The sequence below is a fragment of the Rhinopithecus bieti genome, unplaced genomic scaffold, assembly GCF_001698545.2.
Source record: "Rhinopithecus bieti isolate Rb0 unplaced genomic scaffold, ASM169854v2 scaffold_13271, whole genome shotgun sequence".
Taxonomy (NCBI): Eukaryota; Metazoa; Chordata; class Mammalia; order Primates; family Cercopithecidae; genus Rhinopithecus; species Rhinopithecus bieti.
Genome location: NW_016807521.1, coordinates 518,989 through 532,149, shown reverse-complemented (window position 1 = coordinate 532,149; position 13,161 = coordinate 518,989). Strand labels below are relative to the sequence as shown.

The 13,161-nt window shown below is 44.0% G+C and overlaps 1 protein-coding gene across 4 annotated transcripts in view; it reads right to left on the bottom strand.

Moving 5' to 3' along the window:
- The window catches only part of RTN3 (reticulon 3), a 72,900-nt gene extending 63,185 nt beyond the window's left edge, over nt 1-9,715 (bottom strand). The window contains exon 1 of one of the 4 annotated variants that reach the window (XM_017882651.1): nt 9,261-9,715. In XM_017882651.1, the coding sequence (XP_017738140.1) occupies nt 9,261-9,402 (142 nt within the window). In that variant the 5' untranslated portion in view covers nt 9,403-9,715. The remainder of the gene's footprint in view (nt 1-9,260) is intronic. The other 3 variants (XM_017882648.1, XM_017882650.1, XM_017882649.1) reach the window with 3 other exon arrangements.
- Between the last annotated feature and the right edge of the window lie 3,446 nt (nt 9,716-13,161).

Genomic DNA, 13,161 nt, shown 5'->3' with positions numbered 1-13,161 from the left:
AAAAAAAAAAAAAAAAAAAAAAAAAAAAAAAGAAATATTAAATCTCAAGAATAAGGAAATTCACAGAGTCAGAAAGTAGATTAATAGTTGCCAGAGAATTGCGGGGAGGGAAGAACGGTGAATGACTACTAACAGATATGGGGTTTCTCTTTGGGGTAATAAAAATGTTCTGGAATTAGATAGTGGACATAGCTGTACAACTCTGTACAACTCTGTGCATACACTCAAAAACACCTTAAAATGGTGAATTTTATGGAGCCAGAGGATGAACAGTCAGTGAGAGTATGTGGTGTCATAGAAGACAAATTTAAAAAGCATTTCAAGGAGAGAGTAATCAGTTATGTCAAAAGCTGTTATGAAAGCACGTTAAGAGGAGAATGGAGAAGAGACCACTGAATTTAACAATGTGGAAAATATCTGGTGAACTTGACTAGAAAAGTTTCTGTAGAGCAGTGAAATAAAAAGGCACCTGGCTTAAGAACCATGGAGCCAGAAATTAAGGCTTTTAAGTTAAACCGATCACTGAATTCAAAAGGGTGACTGAGCCACTTTTACCACATGTCACTTCAAATTTTAAAGCGTAGGCATTAAACTCTCTGTGCCTGAGTCCCCACCTGTAAGAACGGGGTTATATTGTTACCTGTCTACCTCACAGATAAACATAATACAAGTCTTTCCTCTACTGAATATGGCCTGTAGAGGAATGATCTGTATTTTATTTACCTTTCTATCTTCCATAGCACCTGGCAAAGAGCTTTCAGTTGTTGAATTAAGGTAACATATAGGCACAACTTAAATCATAAAGCAGTACACAAATGTAAGATATCATGAAAATCACGTATTTCGATCTCATACATAAAATAAAGACAATGCCCTCTGTTGAAATATGTTCAAATAACAGGACAAAATTTTTGTAACAAAAGGTTTTCCAGAATGTCCTTCCATATAGCTTGAAGGGCAACCTACCGATGAGGAACACGTCAAAAAGCTCACTGTCTGTCCCCTCTGGTTAGGTTACGATGATATGGTTACAGGAGATAATAAATCAGTTGATTGGAGAAAACAGGTAAGAATAGTTCTTTGAGGCCGGGCGTGGTGGCTCACGCCTGTAACCCCAGCACTGTGGGAGGCCGAGGGGGGCAGCTCACCTGCCCCCCTCAGGAGTTCAGGACCAGCCTGACCAACATGGCGAAACCTCATCTCTACTAAAAATACAAAAATTAGCTGGGCATGGTGGCACATGCCTGTAATCCCAGCTACTCAGGAGGCTGAGGCAGGAGAATGGCTTGAACCAAGGAGGCGGAGCCGAGATCCCACCACTGCACTCCAGTCTGAGCGATAGAGGGGCACTCTGTCTCAAAAAAATATATAGTTCTTCGAAATTAAAAAAAACAAAAATTCACAAGAGTGGGCCACTTCCTGATAAGCTCACTGTCTCCTCTGGTTAGGTTACGATGATATGGTTACAGGCGATAATAAATCAGTTGATTGGAGAAAACAGGTAAGAATAGTTCTTTGAAATTTAAAAAATAAATCACAAAATAACAAGAGCAGGCCACGTGCTGATAACCTCCTCCCATAGGTAAAATGAAAATGCAAACCCTGTTACAGTATTTAAAGAGATTCTCTCTGAGGTTGCAATATCACAGAGGAACATGTCTTGCAAAACTCATAGATGCACAGAAGACTTCAATGATGCAATCACAAGCAATACTGATTACAGCTAAACTTATTTAACACACACACTTCTTTCAAAACATCTACACCATACCCTATGATCCAAAATAACTCTAAAACTAGTAGCTGTCATAAATGAATGGAACAGAAGGTTAACTCAGTTTTCTGGGCAACTTCTGAATAAGTTAATTATACAAACAAAATATTGACTTGCTAATTTTAGCTAAAAGTTTTACTATGAGTGCTTACTTCAGCAGCACATATACCAAAATTAGAACTATACAGAGAGGATTAGCTAAATTAAGAGAAAAAGTTGTATTACAAAATTGATGAATTTTTCACAAGTCTGTATACTTAAGAGGCTAAATTCATCATCAACAATAAAGTTAACGCAAACTATAAGCTAAGTGCATACAACAAATATGCACATTTATATTAGAAAACCTACTTATTTAATGGAGCTGTTGTAATCCTGTTCAGAATTACAAAAATGGTAAATTCTAGGATTATGGGTAAAGAGAAGTGTCTTTCTGCAAAACATACTCTTGGCTCAAACAAAATTGGAAAGCTCAACTTTCCCTTTTCCCTTCAACAACACGTCACCAATTCCTTTATTACCAAACTTCATTTTACAAAGCTTGAAACATGCACAGGACTAGACAGGTAACTCCTATATCAGGATAGATATATGATTTCCTCACAGGAGAATTTGATAAAAGCAGTAATACTGGTTTTATTTTATTTTCAGACCATCTTTAAAACACCAAGAATAAAAACACTGAGGTTCTTACCAGTCACTTAATAAACAACCCCTTAGAAATGACAATTTAGGGTAAAGGTGCACCTACTAAATGTATGTAGACTGGTTGTTTAATTTGATCAGAGTGGTTCCATTACTTGTGAATTTGACAATAAACAAAAACAGCATTAAAAAAAACTTCTTACTCTTGGAGAATAAAAACAATCCAAGTCAGCAGGCATTTGCAGGCCATATTGACACGACCACTCTTGCTGTCTCCTGTATGCTTGCTTCCACACTGAAAGGGGTTTCCTAATGTATCATAACATTTATTATAGTCAGAATCTGCAGAAGTATTTAAGCATATTGATTCATGCCAAGCCTTCCGGGAAACATCTTGGCTCCTCCCTCTACCTCTTTAAGAGACCACCTTAGTGGAAGGGGGTGGCAGCTTTATGACATTAATGTGAAGGGCCACAAACTGAAACAACTGACTCACATGTGGGAAAGGAAAAAAGGCGTAACAATAGTCTTTGATTGTGAGGAAGACAGCTTTCTCATTTGTACTTGAACTGCTATGTTGTATCTATTAATACGTGCAAGTAGTTTGTAACCTACAAATGGATTTATCAAATATTATATATTGTTATTTAATAAAGGTCAGGATTTAAGGGTACAATGCAAATGTGTCTACGTCACATTGTTGATCTATATTTCATTTCTTCACATTAATGGTACAATTATTTACTACGGGCAAGACACTGTGTTAAGCCCTATAAATGTGTTTACCCTTTTTTTTTTAAGATAAAGAGTCTCACCCTGTTGCTCAGGCTGGAGTGCAATGGCGCTATCTTGGCTCACCGCAACCTACGCCTCCCAGGTTCAAGCGATTCTCCTGCCTCAGCCTCCCGAGTAGCTGGGATTACAGGTGCGCACTACCATACCCAACTAATTTTTTGTATCTTTAATAGACGTGCCGTTTCACCATGTTGGCCAGGCTGGTCTCGAACTCCTGACCTCAGGTGATCCGCCCGCCTTGGTATCCCAAAGTGCTGGGATTACAGGCGTGGGCCACCGCGTCCAGCCAAATTGTGCTTAATTTTCATACCAACTCCAAGGTAGACACTATTATCCCAATTTTCAAGTTAAGGAAACCGAGGCTCAATACTTGCACAAGAACACATAATTATTGAGAGACAGGGCCAGAATTGAAATCCAGGCACTCCTGGAGCTCAAGTCTGTGTTTTAACACATTACACTGCCACTGATAATCTGACACGAATATAACACTCAGATGATGTCAGTGTTGGACAAGGGGCCACATTCCTTTTTATTTAAGGGTTAACTCAAAACACAAATTACATACTCACATTTGATTAATATGTTAGAACAAAGTGTGGAAATGAAGCCATAAAAACTACACAGAACAACTAAGTTTCATGAGTGAGGAAATAAATATTTAAAGCAAAACCTTTTCAAAAAATTGCCCAAGCTGTTTTGCTTTGAGCTAATTTCTATGAACAAACATATAAAATGTAGTTTTATTTTGGCATCATGATTTTCTGTTTTTCTTTTCTTTTTTTAAGACAAGGTCTGGCTCTGTCACCCAGGCTGGAGTGCAATGGCACAATCTCAGCTCCCTGCAACCTCTGCCCCCAGCTCAAGCCATCCTCTCACCCCAGTCTCCTAAATGGCTGGGACCACAGGTGCATATCACCATGCCCAGCTAATTCTTGCTTTTTTGTTTTTTTGTAGAGATGGGGTTTCACCATTATTGTCCAGGCTGGTCTCAAGCTCGTGAGCTCAAGCAATCCACCCGCCTCAGCCTCCCAAAGTGCTGGGATTACAGGTATGAGCCACCATACTGAGTCAATTTTCATAACAACAATAAAAAGCAGTCTCTAGCAAGTTATAGATTTTTTTTTTTTTTTTTTTGAGACAGAGTCTCGCTCTGTCCCCCAGGCTGGAGTGCAGTGGCGCGATCCGGGCTCACTGCAAGCTCTGCCTCCCAGGTTCATGCCATTCTCCTGCCTCAGCCTCCCAAGTAGCTGGGACTACAGGCGCCTGCCACCACACCCGGCTAATTTTTTGTATTTTTAGTAGAGACAGGGTTTCACTGTGTTAGCCAGGATGGTCTCTATCTCCAGACCTCATGATCCGCCCGCCTCAGCCTCCCAAAGTGCTGGGATTACAGGCATGAGCCACCACGCTGGGCCAAGTTACAGAATTTCAACATCATGTCATCGGTAAACTATTAAAGTACTTTTTTTTTTTTTTTTTGATACGGAGTCTCACTCTGTCGCCGGGGCTGGAGTGCAGTGGCTGGATCTCAGCTCACTGCAAGCTCAGCCTCCCGAGTAGCTGGGACTACAGGCGCCTGCCACCTCGCCCAGCTAGTTTTTTTTTGTATTTTTTAGTAGAGACGGGGTTTCACAGTGTTAGCCAGGATGGTCTCGATCTCCTGACCTCGTGATCCGCCCGTCTCGGCCTCCCAAAGTGCTGGGATTACAGGCTTGAGCCACCGCGCCCGGCTAAAGTACTTTTAAAGTTCAGATGATAGACGTGTCTCTATACTTGAAGTCTAATAAAGGCAACTCTTGCTTTGAAATGAACATGAAATATTTCAGTCTCTTTTACCTCAACCTCAAATTTCTGCCTCTGAAATCTTCAGTTTCCTTCAAAGGCAGAAATATGGGAAGCCATCCTGACCCCTGATCCCCATCTCTAAGCATACTACATTGCTGGCCGCACTAGAACTGAAGGCACTAAAGTACAGAGTGCCATCACCCATTCTCTACCTGTATGTAGTAACTAATACTTCTAAAATTCATTACTGGACAGGTCGGTCAAGACAAAATTGTTTTCTGCAGGACACCAAGTAATCACTTACTTTTCTTTAACTAAAACCAAGATGAGTCTCCAAAACCAAGGGGAGCTTGGTGAAAGAACATGAAACTGGACGATGACAGCAATATGTGCAGATTTTTTTTTTTTTTTAACAATTAAGGTAATTTTTTAGCATCTACATTTTAAGTAAGTTAAATTTTGGAATAACAAACTTCATCTTATTTTCAGGGTACAAAAGCCTGAGACACTTCCTCTGTGACATGGAGAAAACATCCTGCAAGGAGGAAAAGCTTCGGCAATAAAAATGATTACTACACATTGCGGTATCTTTTTTCTTTTTTTTGAGACGGAGTCTTGCTCTGTCGCCTAGACTGGAGTGCAGTGGCGTGATCTCAGCTCTCTGCAACCTCTGTCTCCCGGGTTCAAGCGATTTTCCTGCCTCAGCCTCCCAAGTAGCTGAGACTACAGGTGCACACCACTGTGTCTGGCGAATTTTTGTAGTTTTTAGTAGAGACAGGGTTTCGCCATGTTTGTCAGGCTGGTTTCTAACTCCTGACCTCAGGTGATTCACCCACCTCAGCCTCCCAAAGTGCTGGGATGACAGGTGTGAGCCACCGCGCCCAGCCCCACATTGCAAGGTAAACTTTTATGTTTAGGTAATGACTCGACAAATGAGGATCTTGCACTGGGCCCAACAAAACTATATTAGTGCTTTTTAGACAATATGAATGCACATTTGCAATGGATAAGCATTTAAGATAAGAGTCTCTCGGCCAGGCTCAGTGGTTCATGCCTGTAATCCCAACACCTTGGGAGGCCGAGGTGGACGGATCACTTGAGGTCAGGAGTTCAAGACCAGCCTGGCCAACATGGCAAAACTCCATATCTACCAAAAGTACAAAAATTATCTGGGCGTGGTGGTGCCTGTCTGTAATCCCACCTACTCAGGAGGCTAAGGTGGGAGAATGGCTTGAGCCCAGCAGACAGAGGTTGCGGTGAGCCAAGATCACACCACTGCACTCCAGCCTGGGCTACAGAGCGAGACTCCGAAAAGAGTCTCTCTTTAGTTTATTTCTCAAGTGTGCCTTTCTAGATAGTAAATTTGATAATTTATTCAACAAATACTAAGTACTACTATATGTCACTGTTTTAAGTGCTAATAGTGATAAATGTCTACAGCACATCTAAGAAATACAAATTCTGTAATAAAATTTTACTAAGAAATAATGGGTAAAGCTGGTCACAGTGGCTCACACCTGTAATCCCAGCACTTTGGAAGGCCGAGGAGGACGGATCACATGAGGCCAGGAGTTTGAGACCGGCCTGGCCAACATGGCAAAACCCCATCTCTACCAAAAATATAAAAATTAACCAGGTGTGGGCCAGGTGTGGTGGCTCACACCTGTAATCCCAGCACTTTGGGAGGCCAAGGCGGGCGGATCACGAGGTCAGGAGATCGAGACGATCCTGGCTAACACTGTGAAACCCCATCTCTAATAAAAACACAAAAAATCAGCCGGGTGTGGTGGCGAGCACCTGTAGTACCAGCTACCGGAAGGCTGAGGCAGGAGAATGGCATGAACCTGGGAGGTAGAGGTTCCAGTGAGCTGAGATTGCGCCACTGCACTCCAGCCTGGGAGACAGAGGGAGACTCCGTCTCAAACAAGCAAAAAAAAAAAAAAGATTAACCTGGTGTGGTGGCGCATGCCTGTAATCCCAGCTACTCGGGTGGCTGAAGCATGAGAATCATTTGAACCCTGGAGGCGGAGGCTGCAGTGAGCCAAGATGGCTCCACTGTGCTCCAGTGTGTGACAGAGCAAGACCTTGTCTCAAAACAAAAAAAAAAAAAAAAGAAAAGAGAAAGAAATAACGAGTGAAAACTGCAGCATTTAATATTATTAGGAAAATGTAATGCAAACTCATGTACTTGGAACAGCACTTTAGAATATAAATTCTACTACTTTCAGCAAAACACGTAATTTCAGCAGCTTTTCCACTATCATAAAGAAGAATGTAAAAAATACACAATAAATAGATACAATAAATAGATAAAAATTGTGACAAGGGTAGATTACATGAAAAAAGATAAGCCAAACAGAAATATGTTATGTCATTGAATTCGTATTGCCAATTTAGGTGCCAATTAGGTTGTGGTATGCCTGTGTGTCTATGAACAAAATACTCTTATTTCATTGGCCTACTAGACCAGTTCTTCCATAAGTGCATGAAAGGAAATGAAAAAGATGAATCTCAAATGATTTCACCACTTAGTTATAAATAAACTAGGACTAAATTTTCAAATCTGCTAACTAGAATGACTTTTCAACACTTAATATCTGTCTCATCTGGAGCTTACAGAGCCAAATTTCTAAAACTTAGGTCTGAATCAAAAATGAAAAATCAAGAAAACCCAAAAGATATGCACAAAAGGGCCTACCGAACAGTAAGCAATGACAAGTGATTAAAGCAAAAAGATCAAGTTGCTAAGTTATAAGGAAGTCGCTGTTCATCTGGACCTTAGCCCAGAACACAAAAATTTGGAGGAGAAATGGCTGGTGGTTTAAAGGGGACAGGGTTCTAAATTTGCTGCCTCATTCTTTTATCTGCAAAAGCTTCCTGATACTGAAATGGCCATAACCACAATGAAAAATCCAACAAGGCTCCAAAGCTCTCAGACAGGTGAAAATTCACTGTTAGAAAAACATGTAGAAAATAATACATTTAAGGATAAGATCAGAATTTTTTTCTTTAGAACCCAAGATTCTGCCAAAGGAGACAACGAAGCATTAAAACAATTCTCAAAAAACCTTTAACATAACTAAATAGAGAGCAAAATTATCTCTACTCTCCCGAATTTACGGACCTTCCTTTGACAAAACGCATTTTTTTTTTCCTTCGAAGACTCAGTTCCTTTAAGAACCACCACCTGCCCATGGTGGGTTTTTTTTTTTCCCTCTTAAGAAGGCATCTGCACTGCAGATTTCTGCATAAGGGGAGCTTTCCAGCCAGCTCCCACCAGCAGGCAGACGCGTATACAATGGAAACTAAAGGAGGTCTGCAGCTTCGCTCTTAGTCTTTCACAGAGATGGGAGAAGGGGACTCAACCAGCCCTCGCTTTGTCTGAATGTTCTCCCCCTCCCCCTTTCTGCAGTAAACACCCCCCTTTGTTATACTTCGATCAATAGTAGCCCACAGAAAACATGAAATCAAAACATGTTGATAGCTTAGCATGACTCTATTTTCTAGAATATAAGCGACTGATTGCGTGTCCCCACCCCCACACAGCGCCAGGGAAGAGCAGGCTGTTGCAGATGCAGCCACGGATCCATCTTGGACCATCAGCAGCTCCCTCCCAAATCTTCCCTGAGCTATTCTCATCACGCCTCCTTCTACCTCGGAGCCTCAGAAAAATCCGGCATTCATGGAGTCTAGCCGAAAACAGTAAAAACAAAACAGACAAAAAAAATGGGCTACAATGCTTCCATTAAACTTCCTCATCTTCCCCATGGGCAGCCAAAAATATTTTGGAGGACTATCACGAATGCTTGATTATGTCAACACCTGTCTGCAAACCTGCAATGCAACCCTTTCACCACCATCCCCTCAAAAATCTAACAAATTGTTTCTCCCACCACCCACCTGCCCCTATCTAATCCTCCACTAAATCACCCCAGTTCACCATATGCATCAAGCAACTCTCCATTTTATCCCACGAGCTGGTATTTTTCCCCACCTGCCCAGTCTTGGCGTTAACGCCCACTGGACTGTCTCCCCGCCCCCAACCTGTTTTCCTCACACCCCGTTATTTCCTCATCGCCTGCACAACCTTACGTTCCCCTTCCCCTTTGCCCATTTTCCAAACGCTCGTCCCTGCGGGGCCGAAGCCGTCAGCAGTCGAGGGTAATTCTCCCTCCTCCCGCCTCGCCTCCTAATCCCCCCAGCCCTCAGGCCCCCGCTCGCCCTCTTTCCCAAGGCGGGGGCTCCCCGCGCGCCTCACCCGCACAGGAGGAGCTGCAGCTCTTCGTCCCCAGGGCGGGGCAGGCTCCTGGGCTCCCGCTGCCGCCGGGCGCGGACGGCTCGGCTCCGGAGGACGACGAGGAGATGGAAGGGGACTGAGTGGCCGCCGATGGCTCCGCCATAGCTACGCGAGCGAGGGTGGGAGAAGGGTGAAGAGAGATACGGGGCGGGAGAGAGGGAGGGGAAATAGAATAATCCGGCAACTGGCTCGCGCAAGTCCCTTTACTCCGCCTGCTCCGAGGACAGACTCCGACTGACTGACTGACTCAGCCGAGCGCAGGGACAGGGCGGGAGCGCGAGCGCGCATGCGCACAAAGGGCCCCGAGCTGGTGCCTAAGCGCGCAGCGGCGCAGGGCGCAGGCGCAAGAACCGTTGATCGTCGCTCTTGCCGGGAAGGAGGGGCAAAGCCGGCCTCACGCGGCACCTCGCGCGCCGCCGGGTGGGGAGCGTCCCTTGGGGACCAGACGCAAGGGGCGTACCCAAGCCCCAATCCCCGCCCACAACTGCGGCCGAATCTGGGAGCTGCGGGGTAGTATTACCTCCTGCCTCTTTATGTGAACGTTTTAGGGTCGGCAGATTATGTATTTTAATGATAGAAATTTATCTGGGCTTCCATTATCTGGAAACTCTTTCCCCTACATTCCAGTCTGTATCTTTTGTTTGATGCAGTCCCACCTGTGACTCCAATAAAAAGTGAAAACCAGAGTATAGAGTAGGCCCACTCTGCAAGGTGCTTTGTGAATCTCTCTGGCTGTGTCGTAATATCTCCTCACCGAGAGGCAGAGATGGCACGGCCCCCCATTTGGTAGGTGGAGAAAGATGCTATACAGAATGAAAAACGATTACTCATTCCAATCACATTGCAATGCAGTCGCAGAACCTGCTTCGTATTCTTATCTCGTTACTGTTGCCAGAGAAGGATCCACCTTGGGTCTTAAGGTTTTCTTTTCCTCCGAATAGACTGTCAGATAGAGACGACATATTTTAGAGGGGGAAAAAAAAAGCTGAGCTGATGAAGAAGAGCCAGGAGATAAGAACATGTTGGCTGTGATTATGGGGGATGATAAAATTAGATATTAAAAATTCAGAATAAGCCCGCAGTCAGTGGCAGAGGCCCGTAGTCTCAGCTACGGCAGAGAAGGAAGGATCCCTTGAGTCCAGGAGTTGGAGTCCAGCCTGAGCCACACAGCGAGAACCTTCCTGCCTTTAAAAAAAACAAAAAAAAAAAAATAAAAATTTCAGAATAAGGCACAAAATACACATAATTGAATTTTATTCATAGACTAAAAGGGGTCCTTAGCAGAATGTGTATTTAAAACCAGATTTCTAGCCTATATTGGATTTTGTTCATTTTTTGCTTTTCCTGGGCTGGACTGCCAAATTCAAAGCCTTCTCCCTACATTTGGTCAAAATATTGGAAAGGTGCATAGTCCTTGTTAAAGGAGGACTGTTGGCCGGGCGCGGTGGCTCAAGCCTGTAATCCCAGCACTTTGGGAGGCGGAGGCAGGTGCATCACCTGAAGTCAGGAGTTCAAGAACAGCCTGGCCAACGTGGTGAAACCTTGTCTCTACTAAAAATACAAAAAGTAGCTGAGCGTGGTGGTGGGCGCCTGTAATCCCAGCTACTCCGGAGGCTGAGGCAGGAGAATTGCCTGAACCCGGGAGGCAGAGGTTGCAGTGAGCCGAGATCGCGCCATTGCACTCCAGCGTGGGAGAAAGAGCAAAACTCTGTCAAAAAAAAAAAAAAAAAGAAAGAAAGAAAGAAAAAAGAAAAAAAGAGAAAAGAGGACTGTATCCTGGAAATAATAAAAATCAAGGCTGTCGACTCTTATTGCTAAAGCAGCAATCAATGACCCAAAGTACAACTGCAGGATCAGCAGATCCTGTAAAGATGCAATCTCATGAAGCGGGAGGTGGTCAGTCAAGCTGCCGCTGAGGGGAAAGGCGATCTGATCAGTGGAAATCTTCTAGAACAAGCTGTGTACTACATCTGCCCTTGAGGTTTTTAAGGTCAGGTAAAGCCCTAGAAGGTGGAAGGATGCTGGCCTTTGCAATGCTCTGAAAAAGGCATAGAAAAATATTTCCCAAAATAACTCTGTAGCTATTATCTTACCCTGGCACTTACAGCATCAGCTGATAATGCAGCAAACTGTCTCTTGGATGGCAAAGGGAAATAATAGCCGATCTGATAACCAAGCCAGTTATCTACCCATTCTGATACATGCGTGCGTTTTTTAAAAAATGTACATTATTAGGGGAGCTGTTTTCTTCTTCTTTTTTTTTTTTTTTTGAGGCAGAGTCTTGCTCAGTCACCCAGGCTGGAGTGCAGTGGCGCGATCTCGGCTCACTGCAAGCTCTGCCTCCTGGGTTCACGCCATTCTCCCGCCTCAGCCTCCGGAGTAGCTGGGACTACAGTCGCCCGCCACCACGCCTGGATAATTTTTTTGTATTTTTAGTAGAGACGGGGTTTCACTGTGTTAGCCAGGATGGTCTCGATCTGCTGACCTCGTGATCCACCCGCCTCGGCCTCCCAAAGTGCTGGGATTACAGGCATGAGCCACCGCGCCAGGCTCTTCTTCCTTCCTTTTTTTCTTGCCTATTAAACGCTCCACTCCTTAAAACAAAACAAACAAACAAAAAAATATACATTATTAGGTGCTAGATAAGGAAATAAATGATGCTGGTACCTAACTCTGACAGCACTTGCTACAATCTGGAGAATCCAACTGGAAGGAAGTCCATTTTCCTAATATCCAGCAGCAGAGAAGTTAAAAAGCCAAATATGCACGAGGTTTTACTGGTCTTTTCAGACCCCTTGGAAATTTTTTTTTTTTTTTGAGATGGAGTCTTGTTCTATTGCCCAGGCTGGAGTACAGTAGCGCGATCTTGGCTCACTGCAACCTGCGCCTCCCAGGTTCAAGCAGTTCTCCTGGCTCAGCCTCCCGAGTAGCTGGGATTACAGCATGTGCCTCCGTGTCTGGCTAATTTTTGTATTTTTAGTAGAGGTGGGGTTTCACCATGTTGGCCAGGGTGGTCTTGAACTCCTGACCTAGGGTGATCCTCCTGCCTCAGTCTCCCACGCCTGGGATTATAGGCATGAGCCACTGTGCCCGGCCAGTTCTATGAATGTGTATTGATCTTGTGCTGTGTGTATAACACAATCCTGGGAACTTTGAAGAGACCTCCAAAATATGTTTGTCTTGTCTTCAATGAGCTTACAAGCTAGTTAGCACAAAAAAAATACATAAATAATATAAATTAAATAGCAACTAAAAACAACCCCAAACACCATAAAACTATAGTGCTTTGATTAGATGGCAAGTAAATTAAATGAATTTAAAAGAGGGGGGCCAGGTGCAGTGGCTCATGCCTGTAATCCCAGCACTTTGGGAGGCCGAGCTGAGTGGATCACCTGAGGTCGGGAGTTCGAGACCAGCCTGACTAACACGGAAAAATCCTGTCTCTACTAAAAATACAAAAAATAGCCAGTCGTGGTGGTGCATGCCTGTAATCCCAGTTACTCGGGAGGCTGAGGCAGGAGAATCGCTTGAACTCGGGAGGCAGAGGTTGCGGTGAGCCGAGATCGCGCCATTGCACTCCAGCCTGGGCAACAAGAGTGAGACTCTGTCTCAAAAAAAAAAAAACCAAAAAGGGAAAGGGCCTGTAATCCCAGCACTTTGGGAGGGCAAGGTAGGCGGATCACCTGAGGTCAGAAGTTTGAGACTAGCCTGGCCAACGTGGAGAAACCCCATTTCTACTGAAAATACAAAATTACCCAAGCATGGTGGCGTGCACCTGTAATCCCAGCTACTCGGGAGGCTGAGGCACGAGAATCACTGAACCTGGGAGGCAGAGGCTGCAATGAACCGAGATCATGCCACT